The 22,515-nt window shown below is 42.0% G+C and overlaps 1 protein-coding gene across 2 annotated transcripts in view; it reads right to left on the bottom strand.

The window, feature by feature from the left end:
• Positions 1-22,515, bottom strand: part of ARHGEF7 (Rho guanine nucleotide exchange factor 7) — a 118,941-nt gene that overhangs the window by 83,157 nt on the left and 13,269 nt on the right. Inside the window, exons 1-2 of one of the 2 annotated variants that reach the window (XM_031046126.1) lie at positions 19,261-19,443; positions 19,086-19,172 (exon numbers count right to left, since the gene is read on the bottom strand). Coding sequence is in view for 1 of the 2 variants with exons in the window: in XM_031046124.1 (XP_030901984.1) it covers positions 19,086-19,172 (87 nt within the window). In the remaining variant the exon portion in view is untranslated. Of the gene's footprint in view, positions 1-19,085; positions 19,173-19,260; positions 19,444-22,515 lie in introns of those variants that run through there. The other variant, XM_031046124.1, reaches the window with a different exon arrangement.

Below are 22,515 nucleotides of genomic sequence, written 5' to 3'. Positions count from 1 at the left end.
ATATAGAAAGGCAAGTATTACATAGTAATTCTTAACTGTTCTTCCAACAGTTTCTCTCAGGGACTAGCTACATTTGAAAGTCTTAAATGGATTTTTGAGACCTCTATAGTCAGTTCTGTAGCTCATATAATTTTAACTTCTACAAAACCCCACAGAAATTATTTACACAGCTCAATTACAGGGTGAAGAATCACATCCTTTAATTTGGTATGACCTTGCCAATTGCTTGGGTTTTTTTCTGAGTAGTCCCTAGCTCCTGTGCAAGGAGAAACAAAAACCAACCTTCCCATCTTCTCCATGCCACCCATTACCAAGATCCTGTTAACCCCAGATGCTCACCTTTTCTGTCAACAGAAGAGTCAATAAATTTATCTGCAACTCATATGGACTCCATTCCTTCCTTTTATTGTAACAATGTCAGTTAAGTCTTGAAATAGCAGACTACTCCATTTCCCTTAAATACAGCATTTCTCCAGGGTATTGCTATAAATCTAATTCATCTTGATGCTATGACTCACAAAACGGTCAGAGTGACCAAGCACAGTACATTTGTGATTTGCTAGGACTGCATGATACCTGTCAGTTCAAAGAACTCAGATACTAAACTGAAGTTCTAACTGTAGCATGAAACTTAGAAACTTGGCACACAGTAGCAGAGGAATGGAAGGCAGCAGACACAAACCAAGCTTTTAAAGATCAAGGAAGGAAAGAAGGGAAGAGATCCAGGAACTACAGATCAGTAAAGAAAATGCCTGAGCCTCATACACTGATAAAAGCTATAATAAAGAACAGAATTGATGGGGTTTGCATAAATATAGAAATAAAAAAATTAACATTGCTTTGGTGGAAGGAAGCAACATTTCTAAAAATGCATCTATGGTCCTTGAAGCAAGTAACTGTGAACACAGCATAATCCAGTTCACACATCTGAATATCCTTTGAACAGATGCTTCATCAAGGGTCAGTTTTGTTTTAAACAAAGGCAATATAAGATAGGAGACTCCTTTTGAAGGTTCAGAAGTGGTCAAGAAGTAAGAAACAACAGCTGTATACAAACAATTGGTTTTCACTCTGAAGGGACTATCAAGAGCATCCCATAGGGATCTGACTTAGGACCCAATGTAAATGCAATTTCACACGAAGCATGGAGAGTGAACTCTGCTGAAGACACAAAGTTATTGATACTTGAATTCACAATAAACAGCCACCATATGATCTTGTGAGTAATCAGATGTTAAAGTGGCAGGTCAAATGCAGTGCTAGCAAATGTAAAACCTACCCTCAGGCATAAAAACACCAGACCTCACCATTACATGTGCACAAAAATGAGCTCTAACTTAGCTATTCCCACTGACAAGTAAAAGACAGCAGTCAGCTAACAATCAGATCAAGCATCAGCCAAGTCATGAAACTGGAGAGAAATAATACTGGAAATTCAGAAAAGACAAAGGCGACAGATGGTTTTTATTATTTCCATAGTATCTCTGCAACTTAAAATACAGCTCTGGTCCACCATGATACTATAGAACAAGAAACAGTACAGAGATGCATGCTGTTTAAACCAACTACATTAATGCAATGGTTTTCATACAAGAAAAGAGTAAATAAACTAAGGGTTCGTCTTGGAAAGATACAGTGAAGTATACCGGTGCCACAAAGTCACGTATAGCACAGAGAAGATCCATCCACTGCCACCAACTGCAGCAGCTGAATAAACAAAAGGAAGTTTTTATACAACATGTAATTCAACTATGGAACTTAGTACCATAACAATGCTCTGAAGGTAAAAAAAAAAAAAAACAAAAAAAAAAAAAAAAAAAACAAAAAACAAACTTAAAATAGCTTTGAAAACTATTAAAAAACAGAAGCCATAAAAGGAGTTCCACCGAGTTGTTAAATACACAGTGATATAAAAGATACCATCCCTCATTCTTCAAGAAGCTTCTCAGCTACAGACTTCCAGAAGCTGGGAAGACTATGCAGAATGTATCATGCTGTATTTTCACCATTTTTAACACGTTTTTCTACCAGGGATCTATTACAGACCCTTAACTCAGGGAATAACAAGGTAAGCAGACTTTTCATCTGTACTTGCACAGTTACTGTTAAAGACTACGAAACTCTTTCTACATTTTTTAACTCCAAAGCCAAGTTAGCATAACAAATTTTTTTGGCCTAACTTAGTCACTACAGAAAAACCCTCTGTAAAACATGGCTTGAGCAACAATAATTAGCTTTTACTCCCTAAAATCTTAAAACTGTGTACCAAACTTAATTTTACAGTTAACACAGGATTTAAAAGCCGAGTTACGCAATCGAATAGCCGTATTGGAAAATGCACAACTACTATAGTAACAGAAATCACCTGCCAGAAATTTAAGAAAACATTTCATCCAGGTCAGTGCAACTGCAGCCCAATCACCCAGAGGGGTATTGCTGACTCAGCACTTCCCAGAGACATAAGCCGCTCAGGTGTGGGATCTGCCCACAGAGCAATCAAGGGCTGAGTCAGTTCTATTCAGCGTTAGTTTTCCGTAAGATCAGCTCATGGAAACAACTCACTCCACAACTGCTCGGTCTGTAGACCTGGTGCCGAAAGTAGCAGGACTGTGGAATATTGGGATTTCCCTTCACAAGGGCAGCCCACAGCTACAGCAGCACATACATAACAAACAGCATTCACCATTAAGAGATGCAAACACTTATGCTAGTACCACCATATGCACCACTTCAAACACTGACACGAACTTCACACCACTTCAAAAATCAGCCAGTAATTATGTCTAGGTTTAAATCATAGCAAGAAGACTAGCAAGAACAGCTCCATATATCACTATATCAATATGTTAAAGTTAAGGCATAGAACAGCAATAACATTTTGTTATAAAAATCTCACATGGTTATATTAATACACAAATTTTCCCATACAAACACTTGATCTTTGGTATTTAAATACCACAAAAATCAGCCACAGTCTACATGAACAAGTTACTAAGCCAATGATATTATACTGACCAGTTGATACTGCGAAGTTGAGTCAGTTAATATTAACAGGACTTCCATGGGAGGCTCACGATATTATCAGACACAAAGTATACTGAGTTAAAGATAAGGCTTCAAGTGTAACTGTAATCCCTACAGGGAAGCACTTAAAACTGAAGTTGTCAATTATATAACACTTTAAGAAGAAAGGATACCAACCGAATCACATGCAGCTACAGCATCCACAGAAACACAATTCATCATAGACAACACTGTAAAGGCACAAAAGGCTATAACACTGGCATTCAGCGCAAGTCTCCAAACAAGCCAAAGTGAGCACATACAAACCCTTCTCAGATTGTTCCTGAGAAAACAAACACATGGACAATACATACTCCTTGTATTTAATGCCCTGCAACAAAGTTAGTTTTAGAGAACCCAGCCAAGAAATACAGTTATGAAGACTGCTGTTAAAGCATACAGCAGTAGCTGCCACAGCATCTTTTACCAGCTGTAAAAGCAGTTCCTTACAGACATTCATATCATAAGCTTTAACTTCATGCCATCGATTAAAATGGAGTTACTACAACATGCTTCAAATAAAGCTATAACATAATGTCTCCATCCTACCAAAGCAACACAAGTTCTGCTTCATGGCAACCCACCACCTGCAGTCCATGATCCTAGTGCTTTCCAAACAGTTTAACCTACACAGTCCTACATTTGTGGCTTCCAACACAAGACTATCTCTTCCCAGGGCCATTGTCCAAGGTTTTCTGTTCAAATATCTTTCAATCCAAGAGAGTAGGTGATCAGCTCTGCTCTCTGCAAGCTGCTCAAGCAAGATCTCCAACTGTCACAAAAGCTACAGCTTACTGCCTCAAAAGGCAGGGTACACCTGCTGTATGAAGTCCCTTTGAGAGAGTGCTTAAAAGGCAGGAAAACAAAGGAAAAGAGTTTCATGTTGGCATTTCATGTCCTTCATTAACTAGAAGGAAGGGCACCTGAGGCCTCCTCTTCAAGATTAGAAAGCCTCCATATTCTACAGAAGCTAAAGAAATGTACAAAGATGAAAAGGTTTTCTTAATATTAAAATCAGTATCATTTCAAACAAACCTCAACATACCTTACTTTCAAGCACTGCCACAGTTACTTGAGCTTAGACACTGCCATGAAAACATAATTATTTCACTTGGGTAGTTTATATAGTAGAACTAATAGCATTCAGCAGGCAATGAGGACACTCCTTGATGAGACTTGCCTTAACTACTACCAAGAACAGACTCAAACTTCAGAGCAATCACAGGCAGTACTTAAGTGAAATTCAATCCACTTCAGGACTTTCAGTAGCAAAGCAAAACCACCAAGACCCTATCTGAAGGGCTGAGCACTGCAATACATCACCCCAACAGTTAAAGTCCCTTTAAGAGACACAGGTAGATACCTAACAGGCTTTACTGAAGATAAGGAGTCTGCAGGACCACAACCTGTTAGTCCTGTTAATGCTAGCACCTTCCATTAACAGATCTATTTTCTCTTAAGCCTTCCAGAATGTCAAACATTTGAACTAGTATTTTTCATGTAGTGCATGTGCCTCGTGCTTCACTTTATCACCAGTATTTTGTACAGAATTTCCCATCATTAGCAGAAATGACACCCCCAAAAAGAAAAAAAACAAACATACACAAAAAAAAACCACAAAAAAACCCCAAAAAGAACCAAAAAAACCCAAACAAAACAAACCCACGTCTACCAGAATTCAACTTTGGGAAATCCAAAGCCTGATACATTTCAGCTGCCTTTGCTTTGGAGCCAAATTTTAAGAGGTTCTCTGCCCTCTCTATCAAATTTTTTTTCCAAAATGTACCAGAAATTGTCCCCTAGGGAAAAAAAAAAAACCCTACAAAAAAACCCCAAAGTGACAAATATCCACTCCACTGTGACCAGCTTAAGACCCTTTGGCTTTGTCTTGTTCACTGCTTTAAACTAGCCTAATTCACATGCTTAGAACAGACTGAGTGTGTCAGAGATTCACAGAGGAGTCCACTTGCAAAGCAAGGAGCAGAATGTTTCCTTGAGGTCTCAACACAGTTTGGATGCTAATGCCAAAAGAGGGAGCCTCCAAGAGAAAGCAACTAAAATGCCATGAAACAAGAGTGAGATCCAGAACTAAGGATCTGGGAGTAGAAGAATTACATTACCAAGACTAAGTTTTACTTGATTTTAGGAAACTTTTTCAGACGTGGGTCCATGCTGTCTCCTCTCATACCCCTAGAGGGACACACAACCCATTCACCCTAGGTCATCCCCTGGAGAGGCTTCTGTTGTTGACTCTGAAAGGAAGCCTTCATAACTAACTTGAGCTGTGGTCCAGGAGACAGAGCTGAAAGCAAGGAAAGGGAAGGGTAGTGTTACAGAGAACTGCAGCCTTTGGAAGTCCCACTCCTCCTCAACCACAATCTTAGCTACAAAGTTGCACCCTCCCTTTCCTACCAGCTTTTGAGCCCATGGTTCCCTTGAGTGCAACAACCTGAATCAGCTGAAGTCTAAACTGATTTTTTGCTGGGGTAGGTCTCTGCTGCTTCATGGGGCTGACCAGCACCAGAGCTGGTCTACTGGAAGTAGCAAGAACAGACAAAAACATTCCTCTTTGAGCAGAGATGACACTGACTTGCTTGCCTCTGAGACCCCAGAAATGAGAGTTAGGCAGATGATGCGAGGATAGGAATGACAGCAAGAGAGGAAACAGTGATGCAAATCACTTGTGACAATATGCAGAAAGGAAGATCATGACTCAAAAGCAAAGTGGGAAAACAAAGCCAAAAAGAAAGGGAGAATGGGAGAGGAGAAACAGAAACAGTTGTCAAAAGCTTGATGTAGAAGCCAAGTCACATCATCCTTCTGCTATCAACAAATACTCAGAAAATGCAACAGTTGAGAACGTGCCCATCTCTTCCCAGCTCAGCACAAAGAAGAAACATGAGCTTACCACCGTGACTAACAGATAAGCTGACAGTTCAGGTGCAAAGGCTGTGCAGGTGAGACAGCAGTTCTGCTCCCCCTCACCAGCATGCTGCCACAGGGAGCTTCTCCCCCCTCCTTTTTTGAAATCTAGAGTACACCTATAGATGACCTGCATGTTGACTGTACAATAACAACTATCACCATTTCCCTCAACATCTCAGTGCGTAGGACAAGGCTGGTCAAAGGATCAATCAGGAAGCCTTAAGAAAGAATTTGCCTGTAAAGGCATTTTCCCAAGCCCCAAATCTCCCCCATCCAAGACATCCTGCACCCCCACATTCTGTAAGTTACTCAAGCAGATCACTTCACTTACCTGGATTAAAAGCAACTTCAGAACGGATACAGGTTTGTAATTTAGCTCCAAAATTAACTGAATTTGTAGAACAAGGTTGTTCATGAGGTGGTAAACCAGTACTGCCCCTGAGCCAGAAGCTCACAAAACCTACTCCTTTAGATGCCTGTGTCATTTACTGCAGATACGAGAAGGTAAGTAATGCTGTTAAGCAGCCAGCAAACCGTGTCTCACAGTGAAGCCAGCTGACAGCTACAGGAAAGAAAAATTCCTTCTATCTCCCACAACACTGCTACACTACCGCAAAAAAAAAAAAAACCTCATTTAATTTGAGTTGATCTGTTGCTGTCTCCTCAGCTGCAGGCAGAACAAGGGCTCAAATGAATTTGAGGCAGCACTGTAACTATCTGCCACTGCCACTTTGGGCCAGCCCCAGATCCCTCCTGACCCACACTGCGAGCCAAATTAGCGAGAGAGAAAGCAGGTTAGTAGCGTTACTTCTACCAACCCAAACCCACCTCCTTCCATCACCTCACAGTCTGCCAAGCCTCTGTGCTGGAAAAGAGAAGGGCATGGAATATGCAAGCAATAGCATGGAGTCATTGCCACTACTGCAACAGGCTTAAGCTACCCTAGGACCATCCTGAGGATTGGTACTGGAGCAGGACCACAGCCTAGCTTCAGTCCACTCTGCAGCATGTTTAGGGCTCACAGCTACAATTGAGGTCCATAGGAGCTGTGTCAAGCTATGGACACTTTAGCCAAAAAAAGTCTGTAAATATCCAACACTGTTGTGGAAAGCACCACAGAATGTCCATGCAGAAGCTACTAATTCTGCCTCAAAACTAAGACTTAAATCACAGCCAAGAAAAGTCTGAGACCACCCAACAAGCAAAGGAAGAAGACTGAGTAACATTCCAGCTGAAATCAGGAAAGGCTCCTAAAATGCACATGCAGAGGGCATCCAAAAAACCTTTGTGGGTTTGGCATAACAGTATTCTTTGGTCAAAGCCTAAATGGATTTGAGGTGCATGTAAGTAAAAGTCAGTCTATAGTTGTTCTGGTCCCAAAATGCTGTTACAATACAAAAGTAGCCCACTTACCTACTTTAAAGATAAACTAATAAAAAAACCCTGATTTATTTATGTATGTGCAAAATAATTCCAAATTATACACTCCTGAGAGTGTCAATTAGGGAAAACAGACTGCAGCATTTTAAGTTTCAATATTCTCTCGTTTCTATATCAAAGAGTAATTTCCTAAGATCTGAGATTTTTGGATTGCTCTAAGAGGCACATCCACATTTTCTTCTACATTTGCTGACAACAGCTACAGATAAAATAAAAATTATTCACTTAACTGTGTATGACATACAGACCAAGATACTTCTAGAAAGCAATATCAACAAAGAATTAAGAGATAAGCCATTTTAATAAGCAAGTAGAGGCAGGAAAGAAAACAACAAGTTGACAGATACCTCCAAAACTGCAGAGCACTCCAAGCCAGCTCATTAATGTAGGCCATAAATAATACCTAGATGCAGTAAATTTAACTATCAGCAGTTTACAATATCAAAGTCAGCTAATTATAACAACTTTGTACCTTAACAATAAAGAATTGCTCTTTTAGTTTCACTGCCAACTACAGAAAATACTTAAGCTGTTACTTATCCATGAAAGCTATCTTTTGCAAAATGTTCATGTGACACCAGGATGAAGAACTGGCCTCAGGCAAAGGGTGTGAAAATGCATTTTCTTGTAATTTACTTTACTTTGCTCACAAGCCTGTGGGGTGGATGGATTTAAATGGCCTATTGAATAAACATTAGATGAGTATAGATCAACATCCTGTTCCATATTTGTAGTTTGAGCAGTTTCCTAAGTACTGGGTATCAATCTTTAGGAATAAAAAAAATCAGGCGATTATCCTATCTCCACACACTTAAATGCTTTAACATATATAACAAATAATTTGATCAAGGGATAAAAAATAATGAACTACATCATTATTTCTGTACTGAGGCTGCCTTCAGACAAAGCGTAGTAATCAGTTTATGTGTACATTCTTAAAGCACTGTCTTTTACTAATAAGCATACAGAACATGCAAGAAAGTGTTTGAACATGTTTTGCACAGAAACTCTGTTAATTTTTACAAATAGGAAGAAGTACTAGTGCCTGTTGATTTAAAACTAACTGCTTCCAGGCACATTCTGCTAACAGATTTTAGAATCAGGAACCATCTTTTTCTTAACCTCATTTTTATTCATTAATGAAGTCAACAAATGGGGGTTTGTGGGGTGTGATAAATTCCACCCCCTCTCTCAGTCTCTTTGTTTTGTACTGACTGAATGAACTCAAAGCATTTGAAGAATAGACTGCTCTACATGAACAGTAAGTAAAAGTCTATTTATTTTAGGTTGGGTTGCCACTGCCAAAAGACAAAGGTCTAGTTCCCTCCCTTCTGCGCTATGCCCTTTGTGCCACAATCACTCGACTGATCCACTCTGATCTACTTCAGGTGGTCAGTTACGCTGGAATTAAAAGAAATCTAACCCACCAGAAACTGGCAGGGAAACAATGAACAGTTAAGTGGAAACATGACAGCTCATCTGAAAGCAAAGCAAGGGGTGTTTCTGCACATATTTCATTAGAAGCTAACATGAAACACGTAAACTCGTCTAGCTGAAATAAGAGTAATACTGGGGCACTATATACTTACTGCCAGAGTTACAAGGAAAGTCAAACACTGAACTGGTGGATGCCTGGCTAGGGATGTTTCCATTGCAGCTTACGCTAAACTAAATCAGTGTGCTGCTGCAGCCTATATATAAATATCACTCAGCACTAGCAAGAGAGGATTGGTGAAGATGTCCTTCATCAACAGGGAGCACACCAGCTACTGATGGCACACTAGTTTTTTTGCAGAACCACAGAATGGTTTGGGTTGGAAGATCCCTTAAGGCTCACCTAGTTCCAACCCCCGGCCACAGGCAGGGACACCTGCCACTAGACCATGTTGTTCCAAGCCACATCCAACCTGGCCCTGAACACCACCAGGGATGGAGCAGCCACAACTTCTCTGGGCAACCTGTGCCAGTGCCTCACCACCCTCACAGTAAATATTTTTTTCCGTAATATTTAATCTAAATCTTCCCTCTTCCAGTTTAAAGCCATTCCCCCTTGTCCTGTCACTATACGTCCTTGCAAAAAGTCACTCTCCAGATTTCTTGCAGACCCCTTTAGGTACTGGAAGCTGCACTATGGTCTCCTTGGAGCCTCCTCTTTGCCACAGTGAACAACCCCAGCACTCTCAGCCCATCTTCATACGGCAGTTGCACTACTGCACTCTACCTTTCATAGGGTTGATGAAGCAAGAAGCACTGATGATTTGTACTGGAGGAGGGACTTGGCTCAGTTTTAATATTTTGTTTCTAAACTGAACTCAAAAACAACTATCATTTAATAGTTTTTAAATACTTCATTCTAAGAAGTGCAGCAAACTGGATGATGAAACAGAGAAACACTCAACACTGTGTAAAATACGCAATAGTCAATAACTACAAGAAGGCTTTTAATTCAGCTGAAGTTTAAGGGGGAGAAGGAGCAACCAGGTTTTCATATGCTAAATATGAGCTCTGGTCCCAGCCCATTCAGGGAGCACTGGGTACTCCGAGATCATCTTATCCCTTACCCACTGGACCCAAAGGTGAACACGGACTCCTCACTCCCCCAGCAACGGCTGACAGGGGGGGTGGACCCACCTAAGGACACATCACAAGCAGACTATTCTGCACCAGAAGGGATACCCCTTTGCTTTTCAACCTAGCAGTGCTCAAGCTCGTGTATTTGTGCTTGGCCCACAAGATGGCACTGACAGAAAGTCTTTGCTCCCTCTTCCCCCCTGCCCGCCTCCTTCTGACACCGGGCTCACCACTGGCCCCAGACTGATTCAGAGAAGGACTGCCACCTACTGAAACATCCCATCATCTTCCCACAGAGCTATCTCGCTCCTCACCTGACATCAAGTTACCCAACCAGCTAGATCCTGATGGCTTCGTCAGAGAGGCAGGCGATGGACTGAAGGAACACAGCTGAAGACAGCTTACTTTCAGTAACAGTCTGAAGTTTTCAGTACTACAATGTTCTCCATTACCTGGAATTTTTCAGTAATTCCTGAAAGACCTGGAAAAAGCTGCTGGCAGTGTCAGAAACACATAGTGATTTCCACATAAGCAGTGTCCGGCTCTCAGTAACACTGACAGGACCACCCCAGCTTCTGATGAAACATCTGAACACAGTTAACTACAGCAAAATAGAGGGTTCAAGCTGGAACATGTGGGAACTAGACATGTCTGGATATTCACCTGAACACAGTGAGATAAGATTAACTCCCCTTAAGGAAAAATCACCATATTCTAATATTCCTTTTCCTTTCAATTAGAAGAAGTGAGCAAGGCACTTCTCTCATCAACACTATCTTGTAAAATCAAGCCTGTGAAACCTCCTCTCCACAGCAGAGTGCATATCACCTTTCCCACACATGCCAAGATATTTACATGCAAGAGGTCAGGAACAGTTGCAAAGCTGGAATAATTTAGGAAACTAGAGGAAGTCACAGAATATCTAGATTTAATATTGCATCATTTTCATATAACTGAAATTATTTACACTGACTCTTAAGTCCCAAGCAAAATCAAAAGAAGATTCTGCTGAGACTAGGGTAAATAAAAGCAGCAGCCTATTTTGCAAGGCTGGACTCTCTTCTGTGTGGTCCTCACCTCAGGTAATCTTCAAAGCAACAATTCTGCTAGAATTCCTCCCTTTGCTAAAGACATACAACATTTCCACAAGAGGAGAAGGTTTTCCAAGTACCCGTAGAGACCAAGCATTGGCATCTCCTATACTGCAGGATGCACCTCCGCTAGGAGAATGTTATTAGCCCAAAATCATGTTAAAAACATACAATTCTATGCCCTATCTGCAGGTTTATTTCTAGTTTTCTTCACACAGAACATCACCCACCTGTAATACACTCTATATGAAGGCTGACCTTTTGTTCTGCTGTCACACACAAGCTTGGTAAGTTTAGTTACACCTAATAACATAACTGTGTTCAGTATACACAAGTGTAATTGTAGAGTGCAAGCTTTATCCACATTTCTATTTTCAGTATGTTTGACAGCAAAAAAAAAAATCTCTTAGAGGTCTTTAGAACTATTCAAGAGAAGTGTGTATATAGAGTCTGAGACTTCTGAAGTCCAGCTTCACAAGCCACTCTTAAAAACCACAACAGCAGCTAATGAGACTATAGCCATCCTCTGTAAAGGAAAAAGGCAGGCAGGCCCAGCCATACACATAGACAGGCCTTCTGAAACACACTTCACTGCTCAGCACTTGCCTCTCAGTAGGTGCAACACTGCCCTGATGCTTCCTCCTTTCCTCTTTCTCATCAGCCAACCTACTGTACCTGCTGCTGCTCTCTCGCTGGGAAGGATGGAGCTTCTCACCTGCTCTCCTCCCAGGAGCTGCCTTCACACCTGACATCCCCAGCACAGCTTGCTCCTTGCTCAGGGCTTATCAGAAGTCTCTTCTCCCACAGCTCTCACCCAGATGAGCCCTTCCTCACTGCACTACACACCAAAGAGTTGGAGGACAGGAGAAGGCTAAAGAAATTAAAAAGCAAGAATTCCTTTGACAAGGAGCACAGTGTTAAGTCAGCAAGCAGCCTCTTCTCCCTCTGTCTCCCTCAGTCTCCCTCAGGGACTCAGAAGCTCTGACCAGAAGCCTCCTCCCCTCCAGCCTTCCCTAGCTACCCTTTTCTCCCAGTTTTCCTATTTTCCATGCTTTCCCTCACATGATTAACTCTTCTGCTATCAAAGACCCATTGAAACCCTTTTGTGGAAAGAGTTTGCTATGTTTGAACATAAAAATACAACGCTGAAATCTTCTATGCATTCTGGATTAATAGTGCAATACATTTTAATTGCTGGATGAAGATTCATTTTACTCTCAAGATCCAAACAAATGCCACAAATGAAGCAGTTACACAGAAGCCTCTCCCAAACCACAGAGCAACCCATTTACAAAACTGCTCTGAACAGTTCTATACTAGTGTTGTGGTTTAACCACACACCCACCCGCTCACTCCCCCCTGCTGGAATGGAGGAGAGAACTGGAAAAAAAACAGAAAGGTAAAACTCATGGGTTGAGATCGACAGTTTAGCAGGACAGAAAAGGAAGGGAAAATAATAATAAGTAAAAAAATAAAAGAATACACAATGCCAATTGCTCACCACCTGCTGACTGATGCTCATCCAGTCACCAAACAGCAGGCCACCCCTGCTTGCCCAATTCCCCCCAGCCTTATTGTTCAACATGACACCATATGGTCTGGGATATCCCTCCGGTAAACTGGGATCCACAGTCCCAACCTCTTGTGCACCCCCAGCCTACTCAGTGGGAAGGTAGTATGAGAAGCTGAAAAGTCCACTGCTCAGCAACAACTGAAACATCAGTGTGTTATCAACATTATTCTCATCCTCAATCCAAAAACTGTACCAGCTACTGGGGAAAAAAATAAACTCTATCCCACATGCCAGCTGAAACCAGGACGCTAGATAACATTTACAGCAAAATACAGCATGCTGCTGCAACTTGCATTGTACATACTGACCTCCAAGACATGACAAAAGCATTTTGGATGTATTCTGGTATGCCAGACTCACCCTCACACATGACCCACACAGCAAAGACAAACAGATCTGCATCCATGACAGATCTATCACTCCAGACAGACTGTGTATGTGCACACTCACTCATATTTTTGTGTTAAAAATATCACATCAGTAGGCAATACAAAAGAACTGTCAGGAAGTAACATATTTATGACCCAATTCAAAATTTCTGAATTATATTTTTACTTTGAAAATGTAATCTAGCCCTTAAGTAGCCAAAAGAATACCAGCACTTTCTCCAACCCCCCTTTGTTACAGTACTCTGTACAAAGGCGCACACTTGTAATCCACTTACTTGCTAGCTTTTTTAAAAAAAAAATCTTTCAATATTCAATATCAGGTACATCTGAAAACATACCCCAGTAAGGAGATACATTCTTCCTGTTTAATGAAAGCCACTGGAGTCACTTCAGTTAAGAAGCAATAGCAGAATACAACGCTACTGGGAATGCGACAAGCTTGGCAGAACCACATCATTAATTCCCAAGGGAAGGGAAGGGGGGCTTAAGTGAACAGAGAACAGTATGAGGATCTGAAATGCTACCACACACATTTGTGTTTTAGACTTTTACTGAATAAAGCCTTAACAACTTCTATGTTGGAACTAGATCATCTTAAGACCCTTTCCAACCCTAACTATTCTATGATTCTATGATACTACCATTCCACCCTGTCCAATACCATATGTTCTTGACTCTCTGTCACCTCCTTAACTACCATGACACTATCTATGATGGGCAAAACAAATAGAAAAGACCCGTGAACAACTTGTGTGCATAACAATAGTTTTCAGAATCATCATATTAACATGTGACAACAAGGACAGAAATTGAGGCAAGGGACAGGCATGTCATGAAGATCAGTATTACAAGATGAGTTGCAGTGACACAGGGCACTTTGCTGTAGATATTATCTGTTCAGGTTAGTTTTGCAAACAAGAAGGGGGGGGGAAGGGAAGTAATACTGTAGACATCTTCTATTAAAGATGTCACTTGTACAATTTTTCCCATTTGAAAAAAAATCTACCAGTAAGATCTCAGCCTCCAAATAAAACTTTCCAGTGTGTGGTCTGTAAGCAAAGAATGGTGACTTTATAACATCAACATTTTGGAAAATGTTTATGACAAAGAATCATGAAGGCATTCAGTGGCACACATTCTGGATTAGAAAGGCTTTCTGTTGGAAATAAAACCTAGAGGAAATCTAAAGAAAATATTGTTCATGACAAAATAAAGATGATAGTCTGAACAAGGGCTGAAAGGAATGGGTGGGTGACTGAATTTCTGTATCATCATAAGATGGTCCTAAAGCTCTTCAAAATCCTAATCATTCCTAATTAACAAACAGACATCAGCTAAATCCATCCATGCTCGCAACAGAGCTCTACACCTTCCTGACACAAATAGGTCTTTGAAAGCCAACTTGCAGGATACCTTTCCAAGGCCACAATGGTGGTAGGACTGTAGACATAATCTAAAGAAGTACGCAAAGCTCAGAGAGAAGGTGCACCACCAAATAGATGAGCTGCTATGGTAGGGGTGGGTATGAGGGAAGGAGACATTCAAGTTTGCTCCCAAAAGATTAGTTGGTCTAATAAAATGACACTGGCACCCCTTACAAACTTTTCCTCAAGGCTAGCGCTCTGTTATGGATACTTATAGACATTAGTATATCTTGATTAAATCTCAAGAGCTATGAACTGTATTTCCCAAATTTGCATGCAGTGTTCTGAACCTTAAGGGCAAATCCTTCTTGTACAAGAGATTTAATAATAAACATACACAGGATCTTCTTAGACTGCCAGGTTTGCTTTATTTCTTTTCTGGTTAGTTTACTGCAGAAATAAAATCCTGGTTTTGGTATTGCTGCCTCTGTAATAAAATTACAAGCCTGAATCCCAGAGGCAAGGAGGTCTCTTAGCATGTACAGAAAAGATTCTCAGATCTGTGGCTTCTCTATCTTTCTCTATTAGCCAGCTGCCATCTTTCCAATCAGCCTAAGAGTCAGAAATACAAAACATTATTGAGCTCAAGAAACCTGCTAACATTAGATACTTGCAGATAAGCTGGCATTCATCTTTTATTTGACAAAAGCCAGTAGAAAAATGCTGCAAGACTCTCCTCATAGAATTTGATCACATAGAGATTGGTATTCTTCACAGGATATATCAAGCATTCTGCCCCTACTGCATTATATTCAGGAAACTGGAACTCCTTTTAAAGGGAACAAAACCAGAGTAACGTAACACAGGTGCAAGATAATCATTAGAGCAAAACTTTTTAGGGCTCAGGTAAGAACAAATGCTCTGTCACCATCACCTTTTCCTTTCTGTCTCTATTGCTAGACTTGTGTGAAAGATACTGTATACCTGCAGTGAGTTCCATCTCAACTACACAGACCCAGTAATATTCTAGAACAAAGTTCATCATGTACCACAATATTCTAGGACCCTGTTTTCAAAAGCAGGTCATTCTTCTCAGAAGGGAGTGCAGTTAAACGTCTTCCCACACAAAGATGAAATGGGGGGGGGGGGGGGGGGGATGGGGTGGGAACAGCTTTTAAAGCAAAAATGGCAAGAGCAGCATATACCAAATGTCTTCTCCCTACAGAAAAAGCTCAAAGTTGTGAACTGACAATATAGGCAGCTATTCTACAGTCCCTTCCTTCTATGCAGACATTCAGTGAAGCTTCAGACCAGAATAAACTGCTCAACACTACCATTAGTCTAAGCAAGAACTAACACTTTCCAGAAGGGAAAAACAATATGCTGTTGCAAATTCAGTCTCTGCCTGAGATCTTAGGATTTTTTTTATTAACAGATCTCAGCTATTTGCATCTGCATACACAAAACCTGTATTAAAAAAAAAGGAACAAAACCAAAAAAAACAGAACATTCTTCTGGTTATTTCTTGAAACTTGCTCTGCTTTCAGATTTCATCTTACAAAGGACTGTTGCAAGGTGCAGATTAAGTGCTCTTCTTTTCTTCTCTGGAGCACTTAACACCTGAAAATACTGGGGGGGCTGTGGGAAGGTAGCCACTGGTTTCCTCTGAGCTATAGCAATCCTTCTCATTACAATCTGAAATATCCTTTTCTAAATATCTTATTATCTTTCTAACAGCCCAAGCTTACTGGGAAGTAAGAGGAAGAACAACAACTTTCAGACATCAGTGTTTATAAACCAACAAAGCTTCTCACCTCCACCCTTTTTAGGGAAAGTAGACAACAGTGAATGTGTCCTCTAAAAAAAGAGGACGCATCATAAAGCATCTCAAAGAAGCCATCTCTTGCTGTGCCATTTTCCATTAACCATGGCAGTTTACCAAGGTCCCAAACATGCCACAACAAAATCTCCAAAGCTGGAACTGCAGAGAGCTTCAGCAAAGCAAGGTGCTCAAACATAGTTTCATAAAAATATAATTCTACTACTTCCAAGAGGATTTCAGATCCAGAAGCAGTGCCTGTGCAACGCTGAAGCCAGGCTAACGAAACCAGTACTGCGTTTCTATACTACTCTCAAAATTACACACAAACCACCTGATCTAACTACAGATAACTCAGATTCAGTATCAGGCTCAAGCGCATCCCTTGTAAAGCCATGCAAAACTCCACATTGTGGAATATCTGCAAAGAAAAGTACCAGATTAGTGCACGGAACAAGGTCGTATCTCCCCGCACCACTCGAGCTTCCTCTGATGCCTGTATCATCCAAATGTTTCTACTATTTAAGGTATCACATACACACCCACCACTCTGTCAAATACTTATACTCACCATTAACTCTTCATTAGCTCATCTGCCCTCTCTGAAAATACCCTCCCCCCACCCTTCACTGCTTCCAGAGACACTCTTCACACTCTTAGCTCAATGCAGTCTCTAAAACTGACTGCAACTAAGGAAGCATTACATAGGTGCTGCACAGAGGAGCTATGGTATCTCCCCAGTTCTCACAAGGAGAAAGGCAGAGATCCACGAGGGCTGACTCACACCTTGTTAAATGAGACAGGAGAAAGAGCCCAGGATTAGTGGATGGCCAGGAGGCCCCTGCCAGCTACTCACTGGTTGAATCCAGGTTGCCATTCCTCTCATCTTTGGCCACAGCTAGGGGGTTGGAAAAATTAATGAGAAAACAACAGGGAACAGCCAACATACAAGCTGTAAATACACACACAGGAGGCTCCATAAGCCCAAGCATTTGTGCCCCTTCCTGCCAGCCTCTGAACCCTTCTGGTAGCTTGGGAGTAATTCCTGTTCCAACATGCTGAGCTGGAAGCTACTGCAGCCAGTTAACTCCACGTAAGAAAGGAGTTTCCGGCAGTCTTGCTGAGAAGCCCCTGAGGCCAGGTTAACCAATCTGGCTATGCCCAAAAAATATTTAGGCTCTGAGTGTAAGCCCAAAATGATCTTTATTTTTTTCTTCATTTTCTTGTCACTCTGAGGAAAAGAGCGGACAAAAGCTTTCTGCAACTACAAAAGAGAGACTGAACTGCAATTCCGTGACTATTCCCAGTGACAAGTGCAAAAACTTCAAGCTGAGAGACTTCGTGTAGGAAAAGAGTAAAGGAGAAGGGATACTAATGGTATACTTTCCACCCTTTTGCTTTAATATCTGCAATACTCAGTTTATTTCTGAATTAAGATTTGAAGTGCCTCTCTCCCCAGTTCCTATAGCTCATGCTTGTCTACTACTTGAATGTTAGATCAGCTCTTACACGTGGATGTTCAAAACTGAAAAACTTAATGCAGCCCCAGAAGAGACAAATGAAGAAACAGCTGCTTTAAGGCAAAAAGGAATGACTGACTTAATAGACAGTTCACCCCATAATCTAGTTTGAGTATTTCCAAATCTGTTTTTACTCTCCACAAATCCTAGAAGATTCTGCTTATTTGGAGGCAGAAGAAAAGAAAGACAGGTAAGAATGTAAGGTCACCTTTCAGAAGAAACAGTGCTAAAAGCTGTCTTGATTTCCATCTTTCCCCATGACAGACCTAAGATTAAATGCAAGTCCTGCAAGTATCATTAGTGAAATTAATGGTATTTCAGTATTCAGAGGCCTCAGGAAAGCAATCAAATTTTTTTTAATGATATTCTGTTACTGCCTAGCAAAATCACAGGCAGAAACAGAGCTACTGTAAGAACCTGAGACCTAATTAAGGCAACACTTCACTAATTCAAGCTCAGAAGTGCTAGCAACCATTTTTTCCACCAAAAAAAAAATTGCCTCTGAGAACTTAAATGATAATACCTCTCACTTTCCAACGCAGAGAAGCTGGAACCTGATTTTAATCGCATCGATTCCTTCCCACACAGAAGCATCAAGTAAACTCGACAGCAGTATGTACTTGCTATAGCTAAATATACTGGTAACATACGACTACCTAATTTGCAACCCTGTGAACGCATGTTCAGAAAAATATGGCAGTTTGCTGAGCTTTTATGTAACACAAATTTTAACAGAAGGAACAGTGTCTGCCGTTTTAATTAGTATTTCATTTGGCTGTTAGCAACTTGATTTCTATAAGCCATCTCCAGTGCTTCAGAGTCAGTTTCAGAAATAAAATGGGTATAATTTAGACGTTTATTACCAAGAATCCACTTGAACAGAAACGCAAAGGATTTACCAGCACCAGAATCAGACCAGTATCACACACACACAGAGGGAGCCCCTTGTTGCCCCCGCTCAGCTCTGAGTGAAAAGGGGTGAGGAGGCCCCTCCATGCCCCCTCCACGCGGTAGCGCACATCCCACACTCACGCCGCCCGAAAGCCCAGCCACCCGCCGCGATGTAGGCCGGGACGGGGCTCAGCCGCCACCGAGACTCATCGCGCAGCCCCCCTAAGGGCAGCGGCTGCTTCCCCCACCGCCCCCCGGGCCCGCAGCCAGGGGAGGGGCGGCAGCCACCATCTTGTCAGACGCCCGCCACCGGCCGGCCTCGCGTCCCCGGGCACAAAGGGAGGGCAGCGCCGGCTCCCGCAGCACCGGGCTGGCAGAGAGGAGCAAGGAAACCCCCAGCCCCGGGGATCGAACCGAGCACCCCCCGGCTCAGACTCACCTCCAACCGGAGGGAGGCACCGCAGCCCCGCAGGAACTCGCGGATGTTGCTCAAGCACTCGCCCTCCGTCCGCGGCTCCGGGTACACCTGCAAGAGAAGAGGCGGACGGCTCAGCGCGAGGACCGGCACGGCAGACCCGCTTCCCCGCCTCGCGGCTCGGCTCCGCTCTCCTCACCTCCCGCTCCCTCCGCAGGCGGCGGCGCCGATCGCTCCCAGTGAAGGGGTTGAACCGGGAAGTAAACACGGAGCACAGGAAATGGCGTGCGAGGGCAGGGGGCGGCGGGCAGGAGCGAGGGCTGGGGTGCCCCAGCCAGGCGCGGCCCCGAGCTACTCTGCCCAAGCGAGGGGAAGCAAGCTGTACTGAGCGGAGCGGAACCGAGGGGAGGGGAGATGAGGGAGGGAGGGAGGTGCGCCCCGCTCCGCCCCGCCCCGCCTGCAGGCGCAGGCCCAGGCGCTGCCGGTGGAACGAAGGCCGGGGCGTCCGCGAGAGTGCGCCCGGACCTCTACTCTTAATATTTTTAATTAATAATACTAATAATAATCCACACGACGCAGTGTCATTAACGATTTGGTCTGCACGGGGAGACGAGGCGGTCCCTTGGGCCCGGGGCTGAGCGGTGGCCAGGGGACAGCCCCTCCCAGGGATGGCGCCCCGCCCTGCGGCTGCAGTAAGGAACGACTGCACAGAGTAAAACACCCACGAAGCGAGTGGCCCCGGGTGTGGGGGCCTGCTAGGGCCAACCTGGTTTTGACTTGGGTTCACCTTTAAGCGTCGGTTTCATAACAAGGAAATACATCAGAAATGTCCCAGAGATCTCGGTGGAAAAATGCCAGTACCTAGAGTTAATAATCTACAACTCCTGGGTCTGATGTTAACGAGCTTTGTTTATCAATAGTTTATGAAACAGCAGTCGCTTCCTACACCAGAAGAAAAGCAACTTCACAAAGAGGAAATCCTTGACTGAACTTAAAAGAGCTTTTGCCAACACATCTGCTATTGAAGCCATATTCATGCTGCCTTCAGTTCAACCTGCCTCCAGTTCAGCCTCTACCCTGAAAGTATAGTCTTCCCGCAGAAAAGCAGGCAGCTCCATGGGCTTCAGGGCCATAGCATAACTTATTACAGCTTAACGCAAATTCTGTGATTCTGTGTGTACATAAGCATTATTTCACAACAAATTCGCTGATTTCTATGAAGCAGTTCTGCAAACAAAGCATTGCCCAAACTGGGAGATAACCAGACCTGCAGCCCGTGTCACCTTGTTCCATTGGAAGGGGAAAGCCTAGCACAGGAATCCACTGAAAGTCATAGGAACCTAAGGTGTCAATGCATGGTGTCATATCCTTTGATTATGCATTACACTTGGAAGTGTCCTTAGAAGCACACGTATGCCAAAGCTACATAAACTCACGATCATAATGTACCTCTATAGCACTGCAAACTTCACATAAGGTTGAGGACAAATACTGCATCAACCTGAAACCAATGTAGCACCTTCTTCACATAGGTTTATATAATAACAAAGATACCTCTGTTCCTGTGATACCATAAAAATTAACAAATACAACAGCATGACAGGGAGAACCTGGTACAAAGAAATTTAAAACACAAGACAACATCATTTTCTAAACACAAAATTCCAATGAGTTTTAAATAAAAGCCACTACTTAGTAATACAAGGAATTTGGTTGTGATAGGACTTGAAGAATTTTCATTTACTCAAGCAAGTGCACACACACATACACAAACTCCTCAAATTGTTTGGTATGATAAACTACTGTGGGTTAAGAACAACTCTTTTACTATACTAAAATGTAAAGGGAATGACAAAGAAGTCCTATCTGAGTACAGCAGCTCAAAAGATAAATTCAGTAAGTTTGGAAAAAATACAGACAGTGAGAGAACCCTCCTGGAAACATCATGAGTTTCATCCCTCTTGCTTGTTATGCTTTTGAATTAGTCAATTTATTTCTTAGCTCTAGTTAGAAATCTCAAGCTTAGTCAATCATGCCAACATCCCTTCTTAGAATAGGTTCCTCAGAATCCTATTAGCAGTTCCATGTTAATGCTTCCAGTATGCTCCCTCCTCCATATTCCTAATATTTATATAATATATAGTTGAAATTATAACCTTTTTTCTTAAACTACTTGCATAACAACTGGAGTTTATGTCCCTTTATAGGTCCATACTTCCTCGCCTCCTTTTTTTGCACCCACCATTTTCTTGGTTGCTTCTACTTCATTTGCGAAGGTCACTTTTCATTCTTTTCATAAAATTACTTCCACTCTCCAAACAAGAATATCCTCTAACAAGAAATCGCAGTAAATCTGTATTTCCCTTAAAAGAAACAAATGTCTTGCCTCATAACACTTTATTCCCAAGGTCCTCAATACCTTACACATAGAACTCAATAATTGTAAGAAACCCGGATATATGTACTACTACCTCCTAAGAAACTGCACATAATCCATACAAGAGTGCACAGTATCTGGAATTATGTCAAGGGGGGAATAAGGAGGGGGAGGGGGGAAATAAAGAGGGGGAGAGGGGGAAAGAGGGACATCTTAGAGGAGGGCAAAAACTTCCAATTAAAAGATTAAAGAAACAACAAGCAAAGAAAACCCAAACCCTGCAAACTGTCCTGTGTCAGGTCTGGGATTTTAAATTACATATACACCAAAATACACCTCTGTGAAACCTCAGCCCTGCCAGCACTCTAATGCATGTTTCCAGTTAAAAATCATCTTCTCTCAAAAGAATAACATAAGCTACAGTAAATTGTTCAAAATTCCATTTCTTCTCTCACAAAACAAGGAAAAAGACTTCAGAAGCAATACAAGAAGCAAGCTATGTTTTCTCAGCTCTGTGGCTACAGTGGCATTTTTACCCAATAGGAGACAGAAGCATATTGGTAAAGAATGTAAAAATATCTTAGCATTTGCACCCTGCTAGAAATTTTAAGTGTTAATGATCCCATAAAAAGAAGCCAATCCATTAAGTTATTTACCTGGGAAATCTTACTGTGATTCTGGCAACCTTCTCCTACAGATGGCTGGGGAATACAGTGAGGGACATAAGTAACAAAATCAGCTCCCTTGAAAGAATCTCAAAGTGCCATTATACAGGCCAAGTCTGTGTTAAAATCACACTTAAGGTATATTACATCTTTACATATAGTTATAGGAAGCTCAGGAGCATGACCCCTCTCTCTTAGATCACGGTTACAGCCTCACAGACTATTCAGAATGTAATGGAAGATAACACAAGCAGTCCACAAGTAGGTCAATCCTAATCTGCCTGAGAGATGGCAAATACTTTCAGAGAGAAAGGATAAATAAAATGAAATTACAGTACGGTCATACTTCAAAATTACTTGGCAAAATAAAAAGTAGATTGCATGTACATAAAGCCAGCAGAATAAAGAGGTT

The sequence above is a fragment of the Melopsittacus undulatus genome, chromosome 2 (genome assembly GCF_012275295.1).
Source record: "Melopsittacus undulatus isolate bMelUnd1 chromosome 2, bMelUnd1.mat.Z, whole genome shotgun sequence".
Taxonomy (NCBI): Eukaryota; Metazoa; Chordata; class Aves; order Psittaciformes; family Psittaculidae; genus Melopsittacus; species Melopsittacus undulatus.
Note: the sequence above shows the minus strand (reverse complement) of the source record. Positions and strands in the feature narration are given on the sequence as shown.